At 54.1% G+C, this 26,551-nt stretch overlaps 11 protein-coding genes across 11 annotated transcripts; 6 read left to right on the top strand and 5 right to left on the bottom strand.

Annotated features, from left to right (window-relative positions):
• Positions 1–136: 136 nt before the first annotated feature.
• On the top strand, positions 137–1,513 carry BJX68DRAFT_255837 (uncharacterized protein; the record flags this gene model as incomplete). Its single annotated transcript, XM_071043109.1, has 2 exons — positions 137–1,291; positions 1,325–1,513. 2 exons carry the CDS (start codon positions 137–139, stop codon positions 1,511–1,513), a joined length of 1,344 nt encoding a protein of 447 aa, XP_070898140.1.
• Positions 1,514–2,315: 802 nt separating this feature from the next.
• BJX68DRAFT_267678 (archaemetzincin) lies at positions 2,316–3,902 on the bottom strand (the record flags this gene model as incomplete). Its single annotated transcript, XM_071045873.1, has 1 exon — positions 2,316–3,902. The coding sequence occupies one exon, from the start codon at positions 3,900–3,902 to the stop codon at positions 2,316–2,318; it is 1,587 nt and encodes a 528-aa protein (XP_070898139.1).
• A 1,021-nt stretch (positions 3,903–4,923) lies between these two features.
• On the bottom strand, positions 4,924–5,901 carry BJX68DRAFT_255836 (uncharacterized protein; the record flags this gene model as incomplete). Its single annotated transcript, XM_071043108.1, has 1 exon — positions 4,924–5,901. One exon carries the CDS (start codon positions 5,899–5,901, stop codon positions 4,924–4,926), a length of 978 nt encoding a protein of 325 aa, XP_070898138.1.
• A 1,886-nt stretch (positions 5,902–7,787) lies between these two features.
• On the bottom strand, positions 7,788–9,121 carry BJX68DRAFT_103133 (glycoside hydrolase family 88/105 protein). The gene has a single exon (XM_071035772.1). The coding sequence runs from the start codon at positions 8,962–8,964 to the stop codon at positions 7,852–7,854; it is 1,113 nt and encodes a 370-aa protein (XP_070898137.1). The 5' UTR covers positions 8,965–9,121; the 3' UTR covers positions 7,788–7,851.
• Positions 9,122–9,628: 507 nt separating this feature from the next.
• On the top strand, positions 9,629–11,358 carry BJX68DRAFT_276306 (putative 2-ketogluconate transporter; the record flags this gene model as incomplete). Its single annotated transcript, XM_071048069.1, has 4 exons — positions 9,629–9,952; positions 10,003–10,280; positions 10,330–10,848; positions 10,905–11,358. The coding sequence occupies 4 exons, from the start codon at positions 9,629–9,631 to the stop codon at positions 11,356–11,358; spliced, it is 1,575 nt and encodes a 524-aa protein (XP_070898136.1).
• Positions 11,359–11,620: 262 nt separating this feature from the next.
• Positions 11,621–13,106, bottom strand: BJX68DRAFT_103126 (FTR1 family protein). Its single transcript, XM_071035771.1, has 4 exons — positions 13,061–13,106; positions 12,890–13,014; positions 12,388–12,830; positions 11,621–12,323 (listed from the first exon to the last, which is right to left on the bottom strand). Exons 1-4 carry the CDS (start codon positions 13,086–13,088, stop codon positions 11,798–11,800), a joined length of 1,122 nt encoding a protein of 373 aa, XP_070898135.1. The 5' UTR covers positions 13,089–13,106; the 3' UTR covers positions 11,621–11,797.
• A 546-nt stretch (positions 13,107–13,652) lies between these two features.
• BJX68DRAFT_276305 (multicopper oxidase) lies at positions 13,653–15,718 on the top strand (the record flags this gene model as incomplete). The annotated part of the gene is made up of 6 exons (XM_071048068.1): positions 13,653–13,994; positions 14,057–14,551; positions 14,612–14,832; positions 14,891–15,237; positions 15,327–15,627; positions 15,676–15,718. The coding sequence occupies 6 exons, from the start codon at positions 13,653–13,655 to the stop codon at positions 15,716–15,718; spliced, it is 1,749 nt and encodes a 582-aa protein (XP_070898134.1).
• A 1,258-nt stretch (positions 15,719–16,976) lies between these two features.
• On the top strand, positions 16,977–19,811 carry BJX68DRAFT_276303 (ferric reductase family protein). The gene is made up of 6 exons (XM_071048067.1): positions 16,977–17,691; positions 17,746–18,143; positions 18,198–18,430; positions 18,480–18,532; positions 18,591–18,712; positions 18,773–19,811. Exons 1-6 carry the CDS (start codon positions 16,984–16,986, stop codon positions 19,773–19,775), a joined length of 2,517 nt encoding a protein of 838 aa, XP_070898133.1. The 5' UTR covers positions 16,977–16,983; the 3' UTR covers positions 19,776–19,811.
• A 521-nt stretch (positions 19,812–20,332) lies between these two features.
• Positions 20,333–21,687, top strand: BJX68DRAFT_267671 (uncharacterized protein; the record flags this gene model as incomplete). The annotated part of the gene is made up of 3 exons (XM_071045872.1): positions 20,333–20,725; positions 20,789–20,914; positions 20,974–21,687. 3 exons carry the CDS (start codon positions 20,333–20,335, stop codon positions 21,685–21,687), a joined length of 1,233 nt encoding a protein of 410 aa, XP_070898132.1.
• A 463-nt stretch (positions 21,688–22,150) lies between these two features.
• On the bottom strand, positions 22,151–23,599 carry BJX68DRAFT_276300 (uncharacterized protein; the record flags this gene model as incomplete). The annotated part of the gene is made up of 1 exon (XM_071048066.1): positions 22,151–23,599. The coding sequence occupies one exon, from the start codon at positions 23,597–23,599 to the stop codon at positions 22,151–22,153; it is 1,449 nt and encodes a 482-aa protein (XP_070898131.1).
• Positions 23,600–24,113: 514 nt separating this feature from the next.
• BJX68DRAFT_267669 (carboxylesterase/lipase family protein) lies at positions 24,114–25,757 on the top strand (the record flags this gene model as incomplete). The annotated part of the gene is made up of 1 exon (XM_071045871.1): positions 24,114–25,757. The coding sequence occupies one exon, from the start codon at positions 24,114–24,116 to the stop codon at positions 25,755–25,757; it is 1,644 nt and encodes a 547-aa protein (XP_070898130.1).
• Positions 25,758–26,551: the final 794 nt, after the last annotated feature.

The raw sequence follows: 26,551 nt of genomic DNA, 5'->3' as shown, positions 1-26,551 counted from the left end.
AGAGACGCACCTTCGGCCCCTCCTCTCACTCCCAAGGTCATTCTGGAGGCGCCGGTTTCAGGTTATCAATAGAAAACGATAATCGATCGCAGGATTCTGAAAATTCGGTACGGCAATCAGATCAATGTCACCATATATGCTTGCACGCCGGGCACTGGGGCTCCTCCTCCAGGCCGTCGTGGCGCAAGCCAAACTGCCCCTCGCGACGAACAAGCCGGAAGCTGAATTAAAGAACAGCAAGGAAGTTACTTTTGACCCCCTTGGTGTTGCCGCTATCCTACACAATCCACGCGCCCATAGGAGCGCCGCCAGGCTATACACTCAGCCGTACGGGTCCGCTTTGACTTGGCCACACTTTATGATGTTTGGGGCAACATTGATCCCTCTTCAGGTGCTAGTCGCACACCTCGACCGGGGCTCCAATAATATCCATCCTGCTGTGGCTAGTTTATGTCTAGGAGGGACGACGCAGCTGCCGATAGTGTCGGATACACGCTTGCGTGAATTATCGCTTGATGTCAGCAATAGCTGGTTACGCGACGCGATCGGTTTCAAAGCGTCGCTGCATGCATTGAATGACGTTATGATTGTTAATATCCCACCGGCACATCCAGAAGGGTTGGTTGGCCGTGTCGAAAACAGAAACGCACACCGTCTAATCCTCGGCATACTATCCCTCCTAACGGGGCTCATGTTCACCGGTGTCGTCGTCGCTGCAATTCTCGTGCTTGATCTCTGGGCCTTGGCCCTTTTCTTCTTTTACGGACTGCACTGGCTGGCCGGCGTTGGGATTTCGATAGTAGCACCCCTCTACCGAAGCCGAGACCGTGTCATGCCCGACCGAAGCCCTCGCAGCGCCATCATCGAGCGACCCATGGGAGGCCTAGTCGTCCTGCGGGGAACCCAAGAAACATTCGAAATCTGGGCGCGATCAAACTGGGACTTTCAGAGGTCCCTGCTCAACAACTGTCTCCACTGGTCATGGATCTCAACTGGGGCCATCGCGGCCATTTGCTCTGTCGCGTGTATGGTCAACATGCGTGGGTATATCCAGTTGGCGTTTTTAGGTCTCTTGTTGTGCTCCTCGTTAGCGGAGATAGTGGCCTCTCGTTTCTACAGCCAGCTGGATACCGAGGTGTTTAACGCTAGCACCTGTCTCCTGTTGGAGAGTACCACGAGGATCCAGGCAATTGTCCGAGCGACGGTGGAGATCGATGCCGCGTATCGGTTGCACGGGATCAACTGGATAGAGTTGGGACTACTGCCTCCGCTTGGGACATTCCAGGGAATGGTATCGTTGCTTGCTCAGGTAAATACCTTCCAGGATAGGGTTGAAGCAGGGGAGGAGACAGTGCCAGCACAGGGACCGGTGCATCACAAGAGCGTGGAAGGGGCATTTCAGCAGTTCACTGAGGGGGTAGAGAGCTCGCATCAAACCCTAGCGAACCGTATCCTCCATGACGTGCAAACGTCGCTAGAAGTGTGGTGGGAACGCGAAAAGCGCAGGCATTAGACTGAATTACAAGAGGTCGTTGCCAGTAAGCAGAAAGACGGTGATACCCGGTGGAGGTGTCCGCTCATGTAAGTGATTTAGCTCTGCTAGCAGCTATGGAGCATGAGCGCGCCGGGTGCTGGGTCAGGCATGAGAGGTGCAATCTACCATGGCTTTAACGGCGAAGGACCTATCTCCAGTCTTCAATAGTAATCTTGCGCCGTAATGTCCCAAGTCCCCCGATCCTGCTGTTTGGACCATCCTGCCGCTAAGTGTATATCTCGCTGATGGTGCGAGTGTCCACGTAACGACGACCGACGAGGCCATACGCTCAAGGCAACCCTGGTATGGACGGATCTACCAGGCCCGCCTCTTCAGAATGATCTACACCTCATTGTGGGAGGGCCCAGACGGGACCGAGAAGCATGGTAATATGGGCGACAGACCAGAGTTTGATCGGTCCAACGATGTGGAACAGGTGGTTTCGACGAACCTTCTCCAACGAAATGTAAAACTTGGTGTGCCTGCCTATCGCATATACAACCTATCCTTTGCGCTGTCGTACGCTCTTTGCTGGAGTATCGACCGTTCGTTGAAGTAGGAATACCAAGAGGAAGTGAGAGGAAAAACAATAGTGAAAGGGTAGGGTTTCCAACACGAAAGATCCCAGTATTGTCTGCAACTACAGCGTTTTGGGTGAAGTTTTAAGGATCTTCATGACTGAGTTCTCTCCTGAAGCCGTAGCGCTCTGTCAATACTGGGTGGAGTGTCGTGGATATCCTGGTAGACAGCAAGATGGCCTCGATACCCCAAACTACACGTCCTACTCATCATCCAAGCCCTCCCATATCCTCTTCCAGCTCTCCGTGATCAGCCCACTCCCACTACCACTCCGACTCTTCTTGTCCACCTCCCCACCCTCATTCCTACCCTCGCCACCTTCAACTCCCACCTCCAGCAACCCTAACGAGGCCCTCAACCAACCCGCAAACGCCCTAAACCCCGGGTCATCCCTCCACCCCTCCCTCTCACAGAACCTCAACAAAGCTCTATCCCGCTCAACGACACCCGCTCCCGTCGCCGCAAGCACTTTCGCCAGATCCACCGGACACAGGTACGGCGGCTGCCGCGTGTCCTCGGACAGCGAGGCGCTCCCTTGCATGATGCACGCGTAGTAGACGCAGTGGTCGATTCCAAAGCAGTGGCCGAGTTCGTGGCTGATTGTTCGGGCGGTGCGGAAGAGCCAGAGGGGTGTTCCGCCCTCTGGCTTTAGTCCGGTGGATGAGGTGTTGATGTTGGTGGGGTTGGTGTAGGCGGCAAGAGCAGCTTGGAGCAGTCTATTCGCCCCATTGGGGGTTCTGGATGCTTGCGGGTGAGATGCCGAACTGGCCTTCTTCCTCTTCTTCCCCACAGCTCCTGCCGCCCGGCACGTATCCTCGACATACGCTTGACAATGCGCCGCAGGCCACGCATGCCCCGGTCTCTGAATCCCCTGGATGCCATCAAGCCCCGGATGATACCTCGCCGTCGAAACAACGGCAACACGACTCCCGCCATACGCCCTCCCACAGACGAAGGTATCGTCATCATCCTCGAACAGGTCGTGGTGCACGAGCATACACAGCGCATACGCGTCCTTGGTTAGGATGCTGATTGCCGCGTCGAGGAGGTCGTCGAGGTTGAGTTGGTGGCTGTAGACGCTGTCGGGGCAGGGGCGGGTGCGGATGCGGATGCATTCTGTGGGTGTTGCTAGACCGATGGACTGGGGGTTTTTCGCAGTCTTTCGGCGTTTGGTTGTGGTCGAGCGCTTGGTTGCGCCTGGTTTTGGCTCGTCCCAAGAGGTAAACTTCCAGTTTGCCAGGGTCAGTTGTTTAACAGGGAGCCCGTGATAAAAGGCACTTAGATACTCAACAACATCCTGCATCTCAGGAAACGCAATCATGTCCGGCTCTGACTTGGAGCCTGTTTTTTGCGGCCTCGTCCACGATGCCACTTCCACACCCACCCTCGAAGTTTCACCATCACCATCACCCCCCGGCGGCCCAAGCACATAAACCGTCCTCCTCCTCGCCGTAACCCCATTTCTTTCCTCCTCATCAACCCACTCCTGAAACGACTGCGGCGGATACTCAGGGTCCAGCGCGAGGTCGTCGTCCGGGAGGATCAGTGGGGCGGGGAAGTTTTCTAGGTCTGTTCTTAGTTGGTCAGGGCGGAGTGTACTGGAACTGGATCTTTGTTTTCGGGATGAGGACGACGATGATAAGAAAGATGGGGCTGGGGCTGGGCCCATTGCATCTTGTCGGGTTTCTAGGGAGGGCTGGGTGTATCCAACTTGCGGCGCGTGTGGGGAGGGAGTGTAGATTATTTTGCTGTGTGGGCAGTACGGCGCGGAGGGAGGTGATGAGTGCATTTTAGAGAGTCGTTTAGGGGACGGGGGTTGTTTCGAGACCTGCTCTTTTGTTTTGTGGTACGTACCTCGTCTTGAGCTGTAGCTCAATGTTTTGATAGACACGTGCTGAGATTGGTGCCTGATTCATCAGGCATATTGGACATGGATGTATGGATTGACACCGCGGTTTCCAGGCATCAACGGGCCATGTGTGGGGTGCCATGGTACAATTTCCCCCACGCTTCAAGCCACGGTCGAAGACGACTGATTCTAAACGTGTTGGAAGTCCGGTTCCCTTTCATTTCCAAGGGTTTAGCGCCGCACGTGTGGCCCTTTCCTATATAGGAAAGAGGTTCTTCCAGCTGTTTCTTCCTTGTTCACCTCTCGTTCGCTAGATAGCTCAATGCATCGTCATTCCGTCATAGCCACTTTTGTCAAAACGTGTGATGAGGGCAGCCTTTATAAGCTGTACAAGGTCCTCATAAGAGTATCAGCGAAAACTCCACTTTACACTTTCCCTTATTTCAACAACATGAGCTTGGAATAATTGATTGTCAGGATTAATATGATTCATTTGCGCTTCTGGACAGACACGCGGTTATTAGGTACAGTAGCTAGATTATAGATAGTACAATAGACAAGAAACGCCTTGCTAGGCTCGGTATGTAGAACACGCTGATAAGCACATGGATATCGTCGTATGTAGCGTCAAAGATGGGTATGTAGGACGGAAAGAAGCTGTATGTAGCCGGCAATGCACGTTGAGTGTACGCTGTGCCAGTTCAGCATGTTTCGGCGGCACCGTGGGTATGTGCGGATGCGCGAAGATGGAGTGGTGGGCATCCGTCAGCACCCATGTTGAGATGGTGCCGGGTTGATGCGCTATGTATACCGCGCCAGGCGCGCCGAATAGCGACCGCATGCTCGATGATGCTCTTTGAGCGAAGCGCATAGCTTCCGTGAGTCGGAATCGAAGACGCCGCGTGTTGCGTTTTTCGTCTTGTCGCCGGTATTTCGAATGACAGAATCCTCAACAGGAAAGTCAAGGCGGCCGTGACAGCGTCGATGCAGACGAAACCGGCCGTCTCCGATCCGACAAGCTAAGCGTATCAATCGAGTTACCCCAAGGATACTGCTGACGGCGAGAACTCGGCGCCGCATGCGTAACATCCCCCACAATTTGCTCTGGATTAACAAAGGTCGGGAACTGCTCCTGCTCCGTGGAGCTCGTATCCTGGCGATGCGGCTGGACGATTTCAACGAGTTTCCGCAGCACGGCGCACTCGAGTTTCAGCTTGATGCTGTACACGGCAGCCTTGATTGTTGTCTGGAGGAACCATAGCCCGCGGTATTCGAGGACGAGGAGCGCGACGTCCATGGCGATGATGATGAAATTGATTGCGAGCAGTTCGTAAAGGACGCGCGTGCGACGGGTATTTTTCTCGGGGCGGAGCCCGAGGAGTTTGGAGGTTTCCCAGATGTATATTGAGGAGATGAGGATTTCCTGCGCGCAGAACCAGGCGACTTGTAGTCTTTCCATGACGTTGTAGCCCACGATGATAGGCCGGGTGCGGACGTAGATGGTGGAAAAGGTGAGGACTGTTGTGGGGATGAGGAGGATTATCGCGTCGATGATGATGAGCCAGAGGACGAAGCGGAGGAGTTTGCGGTTCTGGACGACGAGGTGCAGGCGCGAGTAGAGGACGACCGATTGCCCGGGGACCATAAAGTAGAAGCCAAAGGTCGAGATTGCGACGCCGAGCCAGGTTGGACCGAGTGCGAAGAACTCCATGAGGTATCCGACGGCGTGCGGGATGACACCCAGCACGCCGGAGAGCAGCATGGTCCAAAAGTATAGTCCAAGGTAGCGCTGGAAGGTGAAGAGGATGAGGATGACGAGTTCCACCACATTGTACAGGGCAAGCGAGCTGAATACGACGACGACGATCTTGACCGGGGCACTGTTGCCTTTGTAACCTCCAATGAGCCCATCAGGCGGCTGGTCTAGGTCGGTCGTCATCACGAACGAGGACATTTGCTCCGCTCGGTCTGGGTGAGGGTGTTGGATTCGCAGGAGAGGGAGAAGGATTGAGGTAGGTAACCGTACGTGAGGGTCATATGTCGTGTCTCGAGGCCATGTCAACTAGGAAGCATCTGCTTCTGCTGCATCATTGTGTCTTGTCTGTCTGGGAAGGGGGCTGTTGTCGTTGCAAGTGTAAGAATGGGAGGGCCTGACTTTTTCACGTATTCCCCGGCAGAGTCGGACCGGGTTCGGGGAGACCGGGGGCAGATGAGCCACGGAGACAGAGCCCCCTGCGTGGCGGGCGAACCAACGAATTGGGACGAGGTGCCCTTTTGGAGCGCTGGAGGCTGCTCAATTCGCGGTGGCGAGGCGGGTGGAGCGAGCTCTTAAATCCTCATCCCTTCCCCCAGTGAGTGGCGGGCTCTTGGAAAGCAGGGAGTCGGACGCACTGCAGGAGCTCTGGCCGCGCGAGTGAGGTGAGGGGTGCCGCACGAAGAAATAAATGGCGCCAGAGCCAAGCAGCAAGAGGCTGGTCAAGAGCGAGCAAAAGCGTCGATGCGCATCCTTCAAAGGCTTCGACTTCCTTGAATTTCCCTCGCTCGCTTATGTAACCGCCGGGGAAATCCAGAACAAAGTTTGGGGAAACACGCTAGGCCTCAAAGGGGCAAGTGGGCCCAACCCTATTGGCTGAGCCACGGGGAATTGCATCACGTGTGCGCCACGAGGAGGGAGCAGAAATTGCAGGCGACAGACTCGACACACACGGACATTTGCCGGACTTGACAAGGGAGTTGCCGACTGGCTACGAATCCCAGGATGCCAATCCTGGTCCGCTGTTGGACTGCCAGAAACTCACGGTCGTGTTACACTCGCCTTTCCATGGTCCGGGCAGATTCGTCCAAATTCTCCCTGGTGTGACCAAACTTCCTCGTGGTTGCGACTCTGCGCTTACAGATGACCTGCAGCTGCAGCATCACGAGACCTGCTCTCTGGAAGCAGGTTCCAGATTGCAATTCCTGACCAGCCGTTATTCTTCGGTCCTCGGGAGGAGTTCCTGATCAGATCCGTCCTCCGGAATTGCTGTCCCGTTGCGGGAGTGTGGAAGCTGGGGAAATTCTGGGTTTCCCCAGAGCGTTTGGCATTTTTGCCTGCGCTTACTAGGGTTTAGTAACTGAATATTAAGCCCAACGTTAAGTTCCAATATGATGTCGCTCTTACTTTCCGCATTTGGCAACTTTTTTCACCGTTTAGCTCAATAATCCCCAGAGACACCCGTACCCCTTGTCTGCCAAGACTGCGAAATTTGCGGATGGGGTATTGGTTCATGGCCTATACCACGATTCTCCAAGCGAGTCGGAGTAGATAGTGACAACCTTTCCAATAATCGTTGGCTGTTTCAGGTTGAACGCAGTCCAGTTGCGGGTGGAATATATATATATATTGGTGGTGACCAATCACCACACCAAAGAAGCGCCCTGAAGAAGAATTCGTAGATTGCAGTGCTGGTAGAATAAGCGACTATTTACGAGAGAAATTGGAGGACAAGTTTCGAACCTATTTCTCTGCTAATATAGCCGAGACGCCCGTTTGCTCCAAGGTGTCCGTTTGCCTACAAACGAGAATTGAGCAGGGTCAAAGTTGCACATCCACGGATGTTTGGGGTAGAGGAATCCTCAAACAAAAGAAACCCCAGCCGCCTCCGAGGGGTTCAAACAGTCCAGAGGCTCATTTTATCCATGCCATTTCGCAGAACTGATTTGCTAATCCACAAAGTTCCTGAGCACCAGGTATCATGGCAAAAGGTTGAATCTCCACGAGGTTCATGAGAAAGAAAGGGGACCGATGATCCTGTCCAGACATTGTCAGGACAAGTAATGTCAACAGATTTTCATGATGCTAAGTCTAATGCAAACTAACGTAAGAATGGCCGTCTATTCATCTCAATCGTTACAAAGTCCCCCGCAGCCACTCGGCCAGGGCGCCCTGGGCCATCGCCTGCCCATACGGCATACTCGTCAGCGGAATCTGTCGGTAGAAATCGAGCGAGTCGCCCATGCCCGTTCCAAAACTGGTATTCTGCAGTTCACCATCCTTGTCCACCATGCCCACTACAGCGGCGATTGCCTTTTCCGCGACCGGCTTGTATTCCGCGCTAATGTAGCGTTTTCGTACAGCTTTCAGGATCCCCCACGCGAAGCCCGCTGTCGCCGAACTCTCCACGTACGACTCTTCGTCCAGCAGCGTCCGCCAGAGGCCACTGTCTTGCTGCAGCCGCTTCAACGCTTCAACCTGTGCGACGAGGGTATCAATCAGATGGATGCGGATCGGGTCGTCGGGCTGGAGATCGAGGAGTTCGATGAATTCGGGGATGACGATGGTAACCCACGAGTTACCCCGCGCCCAGCGCGCATTCGCAAAATTGTGGCCCCCATTGCCCTCGGCGTGGAACTCCCACCCGTGGAACCACAGCCCCGTCTTGGTGTCAAACAGGTACTTGATATGGATGAGGAATTGTCGCTTCGCCTCGGCAACATACTCGGGGCGATTCAGCAGCTTCCCAATCTTGGCCAGCGGCATCACCGTCATCATCAACGTATCATCCCACAACTGCTGGTGATGGTGGTTCTCGGTTAAATACGTAATGTGCGCCATGCCCCCGAACCGCGTCCGGGGCAGTTCATGCATCGCCCACTCGGCCCAGGAATCCAGCCAGGGGAGGTAGGTGATGTTACCCGTCTTCTCGTAGACGTAGGCGAGGGTCAGGAAGACGGCCATGGTGTTGATGTTCTTGGTGGTTCCCTCGCTGAAGCGGGCGGCAAACCAGTCCTCGATGATGGCGAGCAGCTTCGCGTCGCCCGTGAGCTCGTAGTACTTCCAGATTCCGTAGAGCCCGATTCCGTGCGTCCACTCCCAGCCCGCCCAGGACTTTGTGTCGATGACGCGACCATCGTCGAGGCGGAGGAGGAATTTGCCTGTTGTGTCTTGGATGTTGACGAGGTTTGTGATGAGGCGGTTGATTGTTTCGTGCGCTTGCGCTTGGGTGAGGGAGGAGGAGGACATTTTGGGAGACGGCGAGGGGGTTGAGATGGGGGATGTGAATGTCAACGCAGCTTTCGGTAGAAAGGAACATTCCAACCTCTCCCACTCGCTTATCTACCAGCAACGTCGGTCGCCATTGTCCCGCATCCCAGTCGGGAGAATCCCCGATCATCACCCCGAGCGGGCGCTGCGATACGTGGAAGAACTGGATGGAATTCTCCGCTGGCGATGGGGCCCGTTCGGCAGAGCGCACCCCGAAGGCGTCGCTAAGGTGCAGCCAAGAACGCGGAGGAGGCCCTGATTGGCGAGCGGAATTGCCATGCCACGCACGACAAGAGTGCTTGACTCGAATTGTAAATGATCCTCGGCCATCTCGGGCCAATATTCATGGCTGCCCCGGGCGGAGGAGGGGGTCCGGGGGCGAGAATCCCTGCAGCGAAGCTGGGGAAGCTCATCCGTCCTGACTCGTGAGTCGAAGGAGAATTCCCCGTGGAGTACGTGCTACTAATCAGCCGATGGGATTCGAGTCGACCTGTTAATAATGATTCCTGCTGCCATTCGCGCTCTTGTTGGCCGACTCGACTAGCATGGGCCGACGTCGATAAAAGGTGCCCCCTCTCCTCCCCTGTTTTCCGGTTCTCTTCTTCTCCACAACTGCACTTCGCCTGTCTGGATACTCCTCACCATGGCCGACAACCCAGAGACCGCGCCCGTGTCCAAGGAGGTCAAGGACTCGGCTCACGTCGAGCGCATCCTCTCCGGCGGCGAGGGCATGACCAAGGATGTCGTCGATACCACTCGAGTCGACAAGGAAATCGCCCAGTATGCCGGCGGCGAGGCAATCGTCATTGACGAGGCGACCAACAAGCGCCTGCGCAAGATGATCGATCGCCGCGTCCTGGTTATTATGATTTGCACGTACTTCCTGCAGGCTCTCGACAAGGGAACAATGTCGTTTGCCTCGATCATGGGTATTCGAGAGTACGCGGGTCTGCTTGAGGGTAACAAGGTACGAATGCATCTCCATCATTCGATGGGAAGCAGTGCTAAGTGTGGCAGTACTCCTGGTTGACAACCTGTATCTACATCGCCGTCCTCATCGTCGAATACCCGACCAACTGGATCATCCAGCGTGTCCCGATCGCCAAATATCTCTCCGCAAACATCATCCTCTGGGGTGCGACTCTCGCCCTGCACTCGGTCGCAAACAACTTCCCCAGCTTGATCGCTGTCCGAACCCTGCTGGGTATCTTCGAGGCCGTCTGCCAGCCCTCGTTCGTCCTCATGTCCAGTATGTGGTATAAGCGTGAGGAGCAGGCTGAAACTGTGACCTACTGGTACGCCACAACCCATTCTTCTCTACCAATACCCTTCTAATTAATGCAGGTACATGATGAACGGCGCCCAGCAAATCGTCGGCGGTCTCCTCGCCTACTGCTTCAGCCTCATCGGCAACGACCACCACGTCAAATCCTTCCACGCCCTCTTCCTCACCTACGGCTGCGCCTCGGTCCTGTGGGGCGTCTTTGTTGGCTGGTGGCTGCCCGACTCGCCCATGCGCGCCAAGTGCTTCAGCGAAGAGGACAAGAAGCTGATGGTCGAGCGTGTCCGCTCCAACCAGACTGGTCTGCAGAACAGGAAGTTCCGCGCCTACCAGGTCTGGGAAGCTGCCAAGGACCCCCAGCTGTACTGCTACATGGCCATCCAAATCTTCACGACGCTGCCGACAAGTGGCCTTGGGGCTTTTGCGAATATCATCATTACGGGATTCGACTTTGATACCCTGCAGACGCAGTTGCTCGCTATGGTGCTGGGTTTCTATATCATCATTGTGCTCCTCACTTCGGCTTTCTTGGTTAAGAAGACCGGGCAGAACCTCTATGTCATGCTGGGATTCATCATTCCGTACGTGCCACCCCCGCCTTGTCGCTGCTGTCCCCTCTCTAACAAAATCATTGCAGCTCCTACGTCGGCACAATCGTCCTCATGACCGTTGAAAACAAAAACATGGGCACCAAAGTCGGCCTGCTCATCTCCTACTACATCACATTATCCTTCTGGTCCGCCCAAAACCTCGGCCTGTCAATGGTCAGTCGGAACATCGGCGGCGCAACCAAGAAATCCGTCTGCATCGCCGCGACATTTGTCTCCTGGGCCGTCGGAAACGCCATCGGACCCCAGGTCTTCCTCGACCGCGACGCGCCCCGCTACTTTATCGCCTTTGGCGTTCATATCGGGTGCTATGTCTGCCTAACCATTGCGGTTATCTTCCTGCGGTGGTACCTGAGCTGGCAGAACCGCAAGAAGGAGCGTATGCTTGCTGAGGCCGGGCTCGATCCCAATGAGCAGAATCTGGCGCATGCGTTTGAGGATCGCACTGATCAGGAGAATCCTTATTTTAGGTATATCTATTAGGCTTGCTGTTTGATACCATGGTTGGGAGAAGCCTAGTGAGGTGGGATGGTGTGTTGTTATGGACTGTGATTGAGGAGAAGGACTGTGTTTGGATTTAGGGAAGTTGTGATTTAATTATGATACCTCGCTTCTCAATGGATTGATGATTGATGGAGGAACCATTAAGTAGCTGCGTATTGATGTTCCATGATGTTCTTAGTAGATGTTCGCCCTCAGCATATCATGTCGATGGTTCACCTGGTAATTCTCGAGCCGCACCACCCGCAAATTGTTTATCGCTCAGACCCCGGAGCCCAGCGGGCCATATGTATCCATCGTGTAGTTATGTAGATTGCTGCTGGAAAATGACTCCTCTATAGTGTACCAACACTGCCAACCCTCGCTAGCCCAATTTCATCATGGTACACTCACACTCGCACTTACACTCACATTCGCAACATCAGGCCTCATCTAATGTCCTCGTAACCACCTGCAACGGGATATCCCCACTAGCCTCCTTCCTCTGCTCAACAGCGTCGGCGCCCTCTCCACTTCCAGAAGTCGACCGCGTCCTAAACCGATCAAGACCAATCCTCTTCACAACAGCCGCGACGACAGGGATATAGCCCCTCTGCTCCTGAGCCCGCATACAAAGATACATCAGAATAATAACCATCCAGTACAGATTATACGAGATCACCGAGCCATACGTCGCCGAGTTCGTCCATCCGAAAAGCGCGTTGAAGATACCCCACCCGCCGCCGCCGTTGAGCTCCGGGTTGCAGCAGTTGACGTGCCAGACGCTCTGCCGGATATCGTAGGAGCCTGGGCCAGAACCGGTTTCGGATGCGTCGCCGCCGATGATGGCGTTCCAGGCGTTGGTCTCGAAGTAGCCCACGGCGCGCGAGAAGAGGCCCGCTGAGACGAGGTACAGGAAGCAGGTGGAGATGACGAGGAAGTATTGGAGGGAGGCGGAGCTTCCGCCTCTGTTTACTTTGTCAACTCGGGGCCTGGCTCGGACATTGGCTGCAGGAACAGGACAGGACTTACCGATACAGGACATATCCCACCGCAACGCCAGCAAGCAGACCGCAGAAAACAGCCAGCGGGAACGAAGACGCCGGTAGGCCGAGACCCACGCCGCCGACGTAAACAATCGCCTCAAGTCCCTCCCGGAGGACGGTAATAAACGGAAGGGCAAACATGGCGTACTTCTCCGACCAATGCTTCAGACGACCTGTCCAGGAGCGAGATTTCTCCTTGGACTCGAGGGCCCTGGCGAGCTTGACGCGCCACTTGTCGCGCATCTTGTTCACGCGCAGCAGGCCCGCGCCCATGATGGTGATGATGATCGACGCGATCAATCCGAAGACCCCTTCCCAGATGTCTTCGGTGTTGGTGAAGGTGTCTTTTTCGAGGCCGTAGAAGGCGCCGATCATGCCTGCGCCGATGCACAGGCAGAGGAAGAGACCCAGGCCGACGCCGCACCAGACCTGTTCATGTTAGGGCACTTATTCTGGGCCACAGAGGGGTGGAGAAAAGTATAGGATACCTGTTTACGCAGTCGCTTGAGGTTCGCCCGGTTCCCTTCGGCACCTAATGTCTGGGTGAGGAAGGCCAGGAGGACAGAGACAATAATGCTACTCTCGAGGCATTCTCGGAAGCAGATGAAGAAGACTAGACTGGTCAGAAGGCCGTCCGATAGAAGACTTTCTTCACTCACCAGTAACTGCGAAGACTTGGTTTGCCATGGTGGCCGAAGGGCGCAATGGTTCGTTGAGCGTTGTCGGTACCAAGACCGAGACGAGTCCCCCTTATATACCCAAGCCCTGCTACTCAACCACACAGCCCAGGGTACGGATCTCTAGAAGACCTTTACGCCGACTTTCGGAATGCCACGGTAGCATGGGTACCCGAGATTCCAGAATCCACTCCGAGGCCGTGTTTGCCGGATGAGATGGGCTGGCATCGCATGCTCCCAACTCTTCCTCCGTTGGACATGAAAACTCTGACCGTGAAGCGCCATAGCTTTGTGGAGGGCATGCAATCAAGTTACTAGACCAGGCGAGAATCAGGTACACACTAAAACTCGGATCAGATAACCTATTCCAAACGATGTGGATATCTTGTTAGTCAAGGTGGAAACCCAGCGTAAAATACATGGCGTGTATTGCTGGTACCGATATCCACTTCTACTTCAGTGACTCGAGCATGAAGTATTGATCCCTTTCCTCGGCCAAGACTTAAATCGAAGAAAGCTCCTCCGGCTTCTCTGCGCTCGACGCATTGTTGACCTTGATGTACAAAGGACCAACATGAAAATCCCAAAGTTGTCTCTCGTATGCCTCGCCGCGCTGACGGCCAGCGCCGTTGCAAAGACACACCACTTGGACTGGAACATGACGTGGGTGACCGCAAACCCCGATGGCCTGCAACCTCGCCCGGTCATTGGTATCAACAACGAATGGCCACTGCCTCTTCTCAACTTCACCAAAGGCGACCGAGTAATCGCCAACGTGCGAAATCAGCTCGGCAACGAATCAACCAGTGTCCAATTTCACGGATTCTTCCAGAATGGCACCAACGAGATGGATGGGCCGCCTGGTCTTACGCAGTGCGCTATTCCACCTAACGAGACTATGGTGTATAATTTTACGGTCAGTGATCTGGCCAGAATTGGTATGTAGGTGTAGGACTAACTGGTTCGGACGTTTTCTAGATCGACCAATCCGGCACGTACTGGTACCACTCGCACACCAAGGGGCAGTATCCAGATGGATGGCGACAGGCTCTTGTTATCCACGATGAAGACGATCCATATAATGGGAAGTATGACAAGGAGCTTGTGGTATCGCTATCGGACTGGTACCATGACCAGATGCCTGGCTTATTGAGCCAATTCATTAGCGTTTCGAACCCGACTGGCGCAGAGCCCGTGCCGAAGTCTGCATTAATGAACGATACGCAGAACTTGACTATACCTGTCGAGCCCGGAAAGACATACCTCCTCCGCCTGGCCAACATTGGCGCGTTTGCTAGTCAGTACTTCTGGATCGAAGACCACGAGATGCAGATTGTTGAGGTTGATGGCGTCTGGACCGAGCCCGCGAATGCGTCCATGATTTATATTGCTTCTGCGCAGCGGTACAGTGTCCTTGTCACCATGAAGAATGAAAGTACCACCAACTATGCCATGGTGGGCAGTATGGACACCGTAAGCATGATGTTTCGTGAATGGACATCCCATTTAACATTCCGATGCTGATGGTCATAGGACCTGTTTGATACCCTCCCAGACACACTCAACTACAATGTGACCGGCTGGCTTGTATACGACGAATCAGCCGAAAGGCCAGCGGCAAAGGATGTGGCTGAATTTGATTACTACGACGACTATACTCTTGTCCCATACGACAAGATTGAAGCATACCCCGACGCAGATATGACAATTACCCTAGATCTGACCATGGACAATTTAGGCGATGGAGCCAACTAGTACGTCTCACAGCCTACATTCGTTCACCACAGAGCTGCATACTTACTCTAGCATCAGCGCCTTCTTTAACGGCATCTCCTACGTGGCGCCCAAGGTCCCAGTGCTCTACTCAGTGCTCACGACTGGCTCCGCAGCAACCGATGCCGCGATCTACGGGACAGACACCAACGCATTCGTCTTCGATAAAGGCGACGTTATTGATATCGTGCTAAACAACGACGATACGGGCAAGCACCCGTTCCACCTTCACGGGCATAACTTCCAGGTACTCTGGCGCAGCGGCGATGACGAGGGCCACTATAACCCTGAGAATGCCACGTTTGCGCCGATTCCTGTCAGACGTGATACCCTCATTGCGCCGCCGAGTGGGAATTTCCTGGTTAGGTTTGTTGCGGATAATCCTGGTACGCATCTCTCCTCTCCGTGCGCAATTGCACTCCGATCTGCGTAGCCGGAGTGAAAGCATGCTAACTTCAACAAATCATGCGCACAGGAGTCTGGTTCTTCCACTGCCACATCGAATGGCACATGGACGCCGGCCTCGCAGCCATAATGGTCGAAGCACCAACGTACCTCCAGGAACACCTGGCAATCCCGCAGAACCACTACGACGTGTGTGCGGCGAGTGGCACGCTTACCGCTGGTAATGCGGCGGGTAATACTGAAGACTTTTACGACCTGACCGGCGAGAACAGGGCTGTTGCTCCTCTGCCTGCGGGCTTTACCGCGCGCGGCATTGTTGCGCTTGTGTTTAGCTGCGTCGCTGCTTTCCTGGGGTTAGCTTCGATTGTTTGGTGGGTTTTCCCTTGCTTGGGGTTGTTCCAGCTGCTAATTGTGCCCAGGTATGGAGTTGCTCCGATCAAGAATAATCGGATCACACTCTAGCGAATCGGGAGGAAAACGATTTTAGAGGGAAATAAGTTGGGCTTTGCATGTGTAGTGTTCGCTATCTATCAATGAAATTCAGACGATTCTTAACCAGCTTTATGACGCTATGTAGATGTATTGTATGCTAGTAACCGCGACAACATCAAGGCCAGGTTTTATAGCATGGTGTATCCATAGCTCAGCTCCCTTCCCGGAGTCTCTACTGGTTCTCTTCCCAGAAATCTCTATCCTCCTTTCTATCACGCCTCTAAGCTCCATAGAAACGGCTACATCCAGTGGCATGAAAGACTTTGATCGTTTGGAGCCATTAGCAAGATCCAGACCTTGGTACTCTCAGAATATAGCAGCTCCACACACTCCACCGATTGATAACCGACCTGCCCCGCCACCTAAAAGTCGCAAACCCGACCTAATCTGGAAGACCACGAACCCTCCCGAGTCGGCCACGGTGTGAGTAGTAGCACAGGTCCGGAGCATGCAGCCTTATGAGGTTTCCAGCATATTCTTCGAGCAGCCTCCACTCAGCGAGAAGCAACAACACGCCCGAGAACTCGATTATCTGGACATCGGAAGATATCAGCCGGTCGGCATACCTCCATCGTGCGTATAATACCGTATTACGGAGGCCACGCGCTGTGAGTGGGACCCCGCCGACACCTTAAGCGACGCTTGGTGGGAGCTTGTGCGAGCTTCGTCCGGATGCTAAGTCTCTGCCAAGAGATGGAGTCGATACGGAGTATGACTACTCGGAGGCTTCACGATGAAAAACTCTGCACCTGTCCACGTAGGGATCAAATTTCGTCTTTGGGGATCTGTTCATGGCAGGCTCCGATATTCGGGGAGAGGCGAGGCTATCCGGGGATGAATCTAAGCAGGCCATCTTCTCGCAAGACCACCCCAAATCTGGCATTATGAGGCCGGTTGAAGTTATAGTCTCTTGGGACTCCTACGGAAAGGTGATGGTCGTGTGGGCTGTCACCGGCGCCTCGCTGCAAGTGCGAGCAGTTCCTATCCACTACCGAGATACGACGACTTGTCCGATAGCCTCAGAACTCGCAAACAAGTGCTGCTTCTGGCTCTACCACAGTATGCGGGTCAGTAGTCGTGTTATCCGATGGAAACCGGATGAATTTCGCGGAAGCTATATGCTAAAGCTAATACGAAGAAGGGCATTGGTGTGGAACAGGCTCGTCTGTAACGCCCTTATATACTGCTGATCCCTCCCTATTCTTGTGGCGACCTGCAAAGTTCAACCTCTCAACATGCTTGCAAAGGCGCCTCTTCTGTCCCTGTGCTTGGCCACCGCGCCGGCTCTCGCTGGGCAGGGTGGGTTCGAGATGGCTGCCGACAGCTTGGATAAGTACTGCTTCTACTCCATCTACACCACCCTCACGGGGTATACGTTCGCTGGGAGTACTATAATTTCCCAGGATACTGGAAGCACCTCCCATGATGGTGATACGGCTTCCTCGAACACAGAAAGCTCTTCGGCTAGTCAGTCCTCAACCACGGCACACGGATCTTCTGACACAAATACTTCCTCCGACGCCGAGTCTTCCGCTACTGCCCACGGTTCTTCCGACTCAACATCCACTTCGGGAGATGAATCATCCTCAAGTGGCCATTCGTCCATGAGAACTAGACGCCTCTTCCGTAGAGGCCATGGTGGAGGCTCAACCTCATCGGGACCCTGCAACAGCACAGTCGAGGTGACATCCCTGTACGCAAGTGCGAAAGCATGGTGCAGCAAGTCCCAGTTTGAAGTTACCATTCCCTACTGGCAGAGCCTCTGCGAGCAAAACAGCTTGACGCTGATGGATCTCACCGCAATTGAGGCCAATGTCACGGATGCATACATTGCATCTCTGCCAACTATTGATCCGGATACGAATAGTACTACCAGTACGGGGACTATTCAGTCTCCTGTTCTGTTGAGCGAGTCTTATTATAAGCGCGCTTACAAGTCTTATGTATCTTCTCTGTCTCGTTGTGCTGGAGTATGATGTGCTAATAAGGATATGAAGGTAACACACGACTACGCTCTATCAAAAGACAAACGGTTCGGTTGGGGTCTCATGGGCTACTGGGGCGGCATCCTGCTCTTGGGCATGGTTGCCAGGTTTGCAGGTTTTGTGACCAGCAGACAGCGTACACCTACTCTACAGGATGCAGAGTCCAGCGGTGCCGTCGGCCGCAACAAACGGACAGGCATCCTGGCGAAGCTCATCGATACTCCAATGCATTACCTACGAACATACTTGGTCATGCCCGCCAGCTTCGCGCCATTCCTTACCAACCATCAGCAAGTCTACTACTGGCACACGATCCCTCGACGCCTCGACTCGATAATCGTCTTTGGATTCTGGGCGCTGTGCATCATTCTCGGATGCGTGGACTACCAGAGTTTCGCTGGAAACATTCAGTAACCTTCCCTCTGATAGCCGTGCCCGAGAATTGTACTGACGATACATTGCAGGATCACCAGCCTGGCGCAGCAAAACTGGCAATACTCGTCTGACCGGACGGGGATTCTATCCTATGCCTGTCTACCCTTCCTTTGGCTGTTTGGCGGTCGGAATAACATCTTCCTCTGGGCGACCAATTTCAATGCGCAGTCCTTTAACATTTTTCACCGGCATGTTGCTTGGGCTTGTACTATTCTTGCCATCGTACACTCGATCAATTATAGTGTTGTCTTTGCATACTATGGTAAGTTGGCTGTAAACTCTACTGGGATTTCTGGCTAATATTCAACTAGATGGCAGGTGGGACGGCGTTTGGGTGCAGAACTATTGGTATATGGGCGTTGTGGTAAGACTATCGCAGACGACGAGAAATATTAGACTCTAATTTATCCAATGTGTACCAGGCAACGATCCTCATGTCATTTATGCTCGTGCAATCAATCACTATCCTCCGACACAAGGGCTACGAGACCTTCCTTATTATCCACATCATCTTCGCCATCGTCGTGGTGTACGCTCTCTTCAGGTACGCCCCCTCCGAGGAAAAAAGGCAAAATCGACTCAAGTCCAGCTAACGTGTTGCAAGACACACCAGCTTTGACGGCACAAAATGGAACGGCTACCTGTGGCCCATGGTCGCAATCTGGGGGTTCGATCGCACAGTCCGGCTCGTCCGCATCGCCTATTGCAATCTCAACGTGCGCTTCGGAAAAGGGGTTGTCGCAACAACACCCAAGGTCGAGTACTTTGAGGACAGCGACCTCATCCGGGTCGAAATGACCCCCTCCACTGCACTCACCCCGCGCCCTGGCCAGCACTACTACCTGTACCAGCCACTCACGCTCAGGGGCTGGGAGAATCACCCGTTCACGCTGGGGGCTTATGTCCTTCCAAAATCGGACGAGGAGCGCTGCAAGCTTATCTTCTACATTCGGCCGTACGATGGCTGGACGAGGCGGGTACGGGATCAATGTCGGAACGGTCCTTGTGGCATGCAGCCGCGGCTGCTCCTGGAAGGGCCGTATGGACATACGGCGCCTCTGCACACATTCGACACAGTCCTCATGGTCGTCGGGGGAACTGGTATCGCTGCAGCAGTGCCTTATATCATTGACCATCTCTCGCGCTGTGCCGACGGCCGTACACAGACGTCCAGGATCAGGCTAGTCTGGTCTGCGCGCACGAAGGAGATGTATTCTCGAATCTTCTGCGACGAGCTGGCCACGCTCTTGCACCATGAGACTATTTCGACGACCTTCTACTGCACCAAGGGGACAGACAGTTTACCGGATACCACGTCGGAGACTAGCAATGCCCCTGGCGACGCTGTGGCTAGATCCGACTCTGCTACAGAGAAGAAGGGGGCTGAAGTGTCTGGTACGGCACCGGTGAACTGTGTAACCGGGCGACCGGATGTGAGGGGGCTTGTGGCGATGGAGGCTGAAGAGACAAAGGTGAGCTCTGGACGGTTGGCTGTCTTAACTTGTGGTCCTGCCCAGATGGCAGATGATTGTCGGCAGACGGTGTATGAGATCATGAAGGGGGGATTTAGGGATATTGAGTATTATGAGGAGGCTTTCGGGTGGTGAAGTCGTTTGGCCGTCAAGGTGCCAAGTCGCTGCTGCATTAGAAGATAAAAGTTCATCGTGCCATTTATTCCCTTACTGATGCGATCAATGTGAATGCTAAACTCATGGCGAATGTGGTGGCGATTTTAGATAAGATTAGATTAGATTAGGGCGCTACAGCGCTGCAGGCCGCGTACGTACTTGACCCTCCTACCACTAACTTGATCTTATCAACTCTTCTGCCAACCCTTGCTCTCCACCACAACAGGATCAATATGGTCTTTCCAGGCAGACGGAGCACAGGCTGTTATACATGCCGCCAGCGGAAAGTAAAGGTGCGTTAAACACCTGGAAATATATCGATGATCGCTCACCGCGGCTAGTGCGACACCACGAGGCCAGCGTGTGCGCGCTGTACAAAGTTCGGCAGGAACTGTGGAGGGTACCCGGATATATTCACGTTTAAATCATATGATGGACCGTTGTCTCGCGAACCCTCGCAGTCGCTGTCGATCGAGAGTGACGAGGAATCGAGAGGAAATTCTACTCTAGAAAAATCTGCCGAGGCTGGCTTGCCAATGTCCATGCAACTCGATATTTACGACTTCGGAGGTGACTCACACTCGATGCTCATGTCGCCGAATATTGGCAGTGCTTGCTCAGATACGTCTTCCCTGGCGTACTTCATGCACCGCTATGTCGTCGTCATACACAAGTCGCCGTGCGGCGGCCACCTGACTTTCTTGCCAGACTTGTATCGCGAAAAAGGTGCAGAACCATGTCTGAGCCACGCAGTGCAGAGTGTCGCGTACTTGTCGTTGTTCAACCTACATGGTGCCCCGACCCTGTGGTACCAGGCGCGCAGACAGTACAGTCTTGCCTTGGCGGCTCTAGCAGCTGCAATTGATACCCCCGAGTCGGCTGCCGGGGACGAGGTCTTTGCTTCTTCGTTGCTTCTTAGCATGTTTATTGTAAGCTGCTGTGCCTTTTCCGAACTGCCGTTGGCGCTGAGACTTGCTGATATTATCCCGCAGGATTTAAGTAACGAGAGAACAAGTGACGCAAATGAGCATATCCCTGGCATGCATGCCCTGATGCAATTGCGCAGTCCGGGAGGTAAATATTGTCGGGGATTGCTTGCATGGGCCGCTACACAGATGGTACCTTCATGTTTGACCACTTAGGATACGGGCTGTACCATGGCTAACTCGAGAGAAAGGTGCAAACAATCTCAACACATCAGTATCAATATGCTCTTCTCCCTCCTCTGCTGAGGGAGATTCAACGGCCAGATAGTGTATCCCAAGCTGTGAAGGTGCTCGGTCTCTTATCACACTTCTGTCAATCAGTCCTGGATATCAAGAAAGCCTTACCATGGCAACTCGACAACACCCCTACCGATGCCCGAACTCCATTCAACGACCTACTCTGTGAGATTTCATGGAAGCTAAAGCACGTGTTCTACGAAATCGACAACTGGCACGCATGTCTTCCTTTTCACTGGAAGCGCCAGCTGCAAAACATGAGAATCGGCAATGCATTAGGGGCACAGCGTGGGGGACTAGGACTATCTGGCCAGGACGCTTGGACGACGTGTTTCCTTGCGCTCATAACATCCGCACATCTGGCGTTCTACATCCAGTGTCTGGATAGCTCAAAGCTTTTGCACTCATCTAGTGGAGCAGGACCTACATCTCTGTCACTTTACAACATTGAGGGGCGGATCCGCGAGGCAATCAGGGCTATCTGCTCGGCTGTTCAGTGTAGCCTGGGATCGCTGGATGAGAATGGTGTATTTGAACCGTCATGGGAGGCCAAAGGAGGAATCGGGCACAACCTGCTTTCGCCCATGGAGCTGGTTGCGCGGTGTCGGTTCGCCTCTCCAGATCAGGTGTTGCTTTGTACACAGGCTTTGCAGTTTTTAAGGCGATAATTCCCATTCTTTAGTGTACTTGTTGCGCAGGATGCTGGTAGCTATAGAGAGCGAACGCAGCGATATTTCCTCGTCTGGTTGCTCTGGCTCTGGCCCCCCGAACAAGGCAGCGACAGCGTCTCGCGACTCGTGCGTAGAAAACTCCCAACCCTCAAGACTCAAGGCGAGGGACCCACAAGCTGAACATCGGAGCAAAACTCTTCACCCCACCGGGGACCTCGGGGTTGATTGCCCGGAAAATGGTGAGTTTGCGAGCAGCTCCACCCTGAAGTTATCTTATCTCCGAGGCTTTCGCGTCCCCATTAAACTAGAACAAGACAAGGATCTGATAATTCTCTTCGAGTAATTTTTAGATGAAAGCCGTGCTGGGGGGCACTACCACCATCAAGTGACTTGCTAGAGCAGATATGCAACATATCGACACCTCTCCTAACGCAGCCGACACTCCATTCTTTAGAGCTATCTAATGCCAAATCTCACCCCAGTAATCATTCACCCTTCCCCAGCCCTCCTCAAACTTCCGACACTTGGGCTTCTCAAAGTCCTTCTTCGAGCCCTGTGGCCAGATGGGAATAGCACAGAACTCGTCACCCCGGCACGCGCGGCACTCCTTCCAGACAGTCCAGTCGAGATAACCCATTAGCTGGCGCACGGTATCACGGACTGTTTCATGATCCGTTTGGGATCGTAGTGATACAAGGGTTGAGCAGATCTGGTGACTTATGGTGTACAGTGCCTGATGGGCGAGTGGTGAGCTGTCGGTTGGGATGGAGAGGAACTGCGCTGAGCATAGTGCAGTCGATTCCTCAGGGTTGTCGCCGAATCCCGCCATTAGATCGGAGATCTGCGCCTGAGGAGATTTCATTTGCGGCTCGTCGTCGTGCTCTTTGCGATGAGCATGGGGCTTCCTGTGAACGAGCCCCTGCAAGAAGCGGCCATACCGCGCCACAATAAGATCAGCGACAGATTGCCAGTTGACTGAGCCGGCGATGTCGGGCTCGTAGTCCATGATCAGGCGGGTTAGATTATCACGTATGGGCGATAGATCATCTCCCGAGAGGTGCTGCTGCCGGGGACTAGAGCTGTTACCAGGCCATAGATCGAGATCAAAGGTGTAGGCCGACACGAAATGGTCGTAGTGTACGCGTACTCTGTCGCCACCGATGCCGTTGAAGCGCGAGGTTATCGCTCGCAGAAGCTCGCTGGATTTTTCTGGTCCGTTGCTGTTGCCGTTCTCCTGCCTGCGGACAGGCATGATCTTGACAGTGCCCAAGGTGTTGTCGGGGCTGCAGAGGATAATCTCAAACCCAGCGGCCATCCGAATCGCCCCATCAAGGCGACCATTCCATTCCGTCCTCGCCAGCTCACAGACTTTTCTTGCACGCTCATCCTCCATGCCGACACCCCCATCAATGGTATCATTAAAAAGGACCCGATCCTGCAAATCAAGCGTCCCAATCTTAGACTTTCCCGCAGAAGTCCCATCAATGTACAGCAGCCGAAGCTCCCGGGTAGTCTCGTACGTGTGAAGCCAGCCAGTCTCGGTCTCACGCTCCGCGCCTTCACTCAATGCCCCCTGTTGCAGAACGTTCTGGCTCCGATCCGGCGGTGGGCCGTCTCGGGGACGGTGAGGGCGAGGGCGTGCAAACACCATAGCATGCTCCGGCTCAAACGCCATCCATCCTATATCTCGAATAGGGGTTGGGTCTGCGTTTCCGTGATAGAGCCGCGTGCCAGCAGGGATGGTCGCGAGGCAGAACGACATGCCGTTGTGGTGGATTGAGGAACCCCACTGGCGCATCGAGGCATGGATTGCGTTGAAGATGTGATTCGCATTATTTAGCGGTGGGGGGCTCTGTGTAGCAAAAACTCCTGGGAGGAGGAGGAGGAGGGGTAGAGTTGGGAGTTTCATCTTTCGTTGCGTGGGCAGGTACATGGGAGTCAGGAGGTGCTGGCGGACTAGAATGCGAGGGTGAGGTCGGTACGGGCCAGCTAGGAATGGCCTGTCCCGGGTACTTCTATCCCTGTTCTCCACCTGTAAGAGATGAATAATGACTAAAATAAAGGCGCTAGTCTATGCTACACGCATATCGTCTGGCTCTGCGCAAGACCGAGCTGTTAACGCCGAGCGTAGATCCAGTGGGTCACCAACGCGTTACGCACTCTACCAAAGGCTGACGTAGGGGAAAGTTCGAGTACTTTACCAAATCTAGTATTCTGCAGAGCGAAAAGAGCAGATTCTACCGTAACTAGACCTAAGCCAAAACGGCTTTACGTATGTCATTGTCGATCAACGGGATGGTCGTCGTAGGCATGGAGTCACTCAGGTACTGCATTTGGTTATCTATAAAAGGCGCGTTCAGCGAAGGTATTACACCCATCATAACCTGGTCCCTGTTCATACTTCTCCTTGTTCCTTCTCAGCCATGGCGCGCCTCACTTGGCCAGCTGCTCTTCTAGCCCTGACTGCCTCAGCACCAGCCCACGCCCAACTTTACAACAAAGTCATCGAAACAACATACGGCCCCGTCCAGGGCTACAAATACTTCAACGAATCCACTCTACAGGCAAACTGGAACGTATCCGAAAGCAACGTCGCCGCCTTTCTCAGCATCCCCTATGCCGCCGACACGTCCTACGAGAACCGCTGGAAGCCGCCTCAGCCGCGCGAGCCGTGGAACGAGACCCTCGTCGCGGATACCTGGGGACCTGGATGCCCCACGAGCTACGTGACGGGATACAGCGAGGATTGCCTCACAGTAAATATCTGGACCGGAGCCAATTCCTCAGATGAGAAGCTTCCGGTCTTGGTGTATAACCAGGGGAGTGACGAACCGAGCAATGACCCTGCCTACTACGGCGGTGGTCTTGCAAGGCGAGGACTTGTTGTCGTGACTTTCAACCGCCGCGACGATGTGTTTGGCTACTTGGCCCACCCCGAGCTGAACGCTGAGTCAGTTGCGGAGAACGGCCACAGTGCATCCGGACACTATGGCGTCCTCGACTTCCTCGCCCTCCTCCAGTGGGTGCAAAAGAACATCGAGCGATTCGGCGGCGACCCTGACCGCGTCACAATCGCAGGCCAGTCCTTCGGCTCCGCGCAGGTCTACCACGCTGTCAACAGCGGGTTGTTCAGCGGCCTCTTCCGGGCCGCGATTGCTGACAGCGGCGTGCGTTACCCCTACGATACCCTCCTGGCCGGCCTCGCAGACTCGTACGTCTCCATGCCCGACGCCCTAGAGAACGGGCTCAATTATACAGCCACGCACAACGCCTCCTCAATTGCAGACCTCCGCAAGCTGTCCACCGACGAACTCCTTGTTGGCTCCGGCGACCGCAGCACGAACATCTGGTGGGTAACGGCACTCTCCACGGGCAACCCTCTAGTCTTCAAGCCCGTCCTCGACGGCTACGTCCTGCCCGAGAAATACATCGGCACGCTCCGCAAAGGTCCAGCAAACGACGTCCCCTTCATCACAGGCAACAACAAAGATGAGAGCGGCGCGGCGACGACGACAAACTACTCCGTCGCTGAATACACTGTCGCCTGTAAGCTGAAGTACGGAAACCTCTCGGAGACCTACTTCTCCCTCTACCCCTCCGGCAATAGCAGTGACCAGGCAAGCCGCTCCTGGAACGCCGCGGCCCGCGATACCTCCCTCGTCTCGTCGTGGGCTTTTGGCCGTGACTGGATCAAGTCCGCCGAGAGCCCATTCTACACGTACTATTGGGACCATGCTCCGCCGTCGCAGACCCAGGGGGCGTACCATGCGTCTGAGCTTTTTTACGTTATGGATACACTCTATGCAAATGCGGATGACCATGACTGGACCTGGTATGATTACCATGTTGCGGAGGTCATGTCGAGTTACTGGGTGAATTTCGTCAAGACGGGGGATCCGAATCTTGGTGGGAGCTATCAAGGTGGGGATCTGGCGCACTGGGCGCCTGTGGATGGGGAGAGTCAGTCGGTTTTCCATGTGGGCGAGGCATTTGGGGATGTGCCCCTGGCGAGACCGGAGCAGGTGGAGTTGATATTGGACTATTTCGCGCAGCAGACGCCTTTTTAAGAGGAGTAAGCGGTCAGAAATTACTCACGCGCTGTTCAAATGTAGTTGCCGATCATGGTGTGGATTCAAGGGGGAACTGGGGTATATTGGTTGAAGGGTATATCTAGCCAAGATTCAAATCTATGTATTCCGAGATCTAGAATGAATGTGGAAAGATCTGAGAAGCTCCCGAATCAACCACCTGTCCCTTTCGCCCGCGGCCATCCCACTATCTGGCTTTATTTCCTCTCTTAACCCAGTGCACGTCCCTGGAGCTGGCTGGAGGACCTGCAACGCAGCCAAGTACTGCTGTACCTCTGGTGGCTTACGTCCCCATTCAGGTATATATTTCTCAAAGCCTTGAAGACACTGTTGGTTGTGCGATAGAAGCTGTTTATCAGAAATCATATCTGCCTATATAGGTTACAGGAACCTCTCACCAGTTTGGACTCGCTTAAGTTTACGCTTCTTGAAGGATGGATATCCAATACCTCAAACCCCTCAAAACAAATACTGGCTAATAACAGTGCCGCTTCCAGCTCGCTGTAGCTGGTTGGAAGATGTTTGTCTGTCCATAGCTTGCGCAGATTTGCAGTCGTGATCGCCCATTTCGAATGCTGTTCTGGAATCGCCAACTCTAGATAGGCAGAATAAAGCCCAGTCTTCTCTAATTTCGCCAGGGATGTCACACACGATCTGCCTCTACGATTGAGGAACCCCTGGGACAGATACTCTCCATTCTGATAAATGTAACACAGTAGGCGCGTGCCGATACTCTGCCGCATATAAATCCTCTTGAGACGCTCGTGGTATGC

This window comes from Aspergillus pseudodeflectus (assembly GCF_044049435.1).
Source record: "Aspergillus pseudodeflectus strain CBS 756.74 chromosome Unknown BJX68scaffold_26, whole genome shotgun sequence".
NCBI classification, from domain to species: Eukaryota; Fungi; Ascomycota; class Eurotiomycetes; order Eurotiales; family Aspergillaceae; genus Aspergillus; species Aspergillus pseudodeflectus.
The sequence above is the reverse complement of the archived record's forward strand: the minus strand, read 5'-3'. Positions and strand labels throughout refer to the sequence as shown.

Coding starts and splice junctions, on each gene's coding strand:
- BJX68DRAFT_103133 (XM_071035772.1), bottom strand. CDS start 8,964: ATGTCCTCCTCCTCCCTCACCCAAGCGCAAGCGCACGAAACAATCAAC.
- BJX68DRAFT_103126 (XM_071035771.1), bottom strand. CDS start 13,088: ATGGCAAACCAAGTCTTCGCAGTTACTG. Junction 13,015..13,060: donor CCAAGTCTTCGCAGTTACTG/GTGAGTGAAGAA, acceptor TGACCAGTCTAG/TCTTCTTCATCTGCTTCCGA. Junction 12,324..12,387: donor GTGGGATATGTCCTGTATCG/GTAAGTCCTGTC, acceptor CAAAGTAAACAG/AGGCGGAAGCTCCGCCTCCC.
- BJX68DRAFT_276303 (XM_071048067.1), top strand. CDS start 16,984: ATGCTTGCAAAGGCGCCTCTTCTGTCCCTGTGCTTGGCCACCGCGCCG. Junction 17,692..17,745: donor AGCGCGCTTACAAGTCTTAT/GTATCTTCTCTG, acceptor AAGGATATGAAG/GTAACACACGACTACGCTCT. Junction 18,533..18,590: donor ATTGGTATATGGGCGTTGTG/GTAAGACTATCG, acceptor AATGTGTACCAG/GCAACGATCCTCATGTCATT.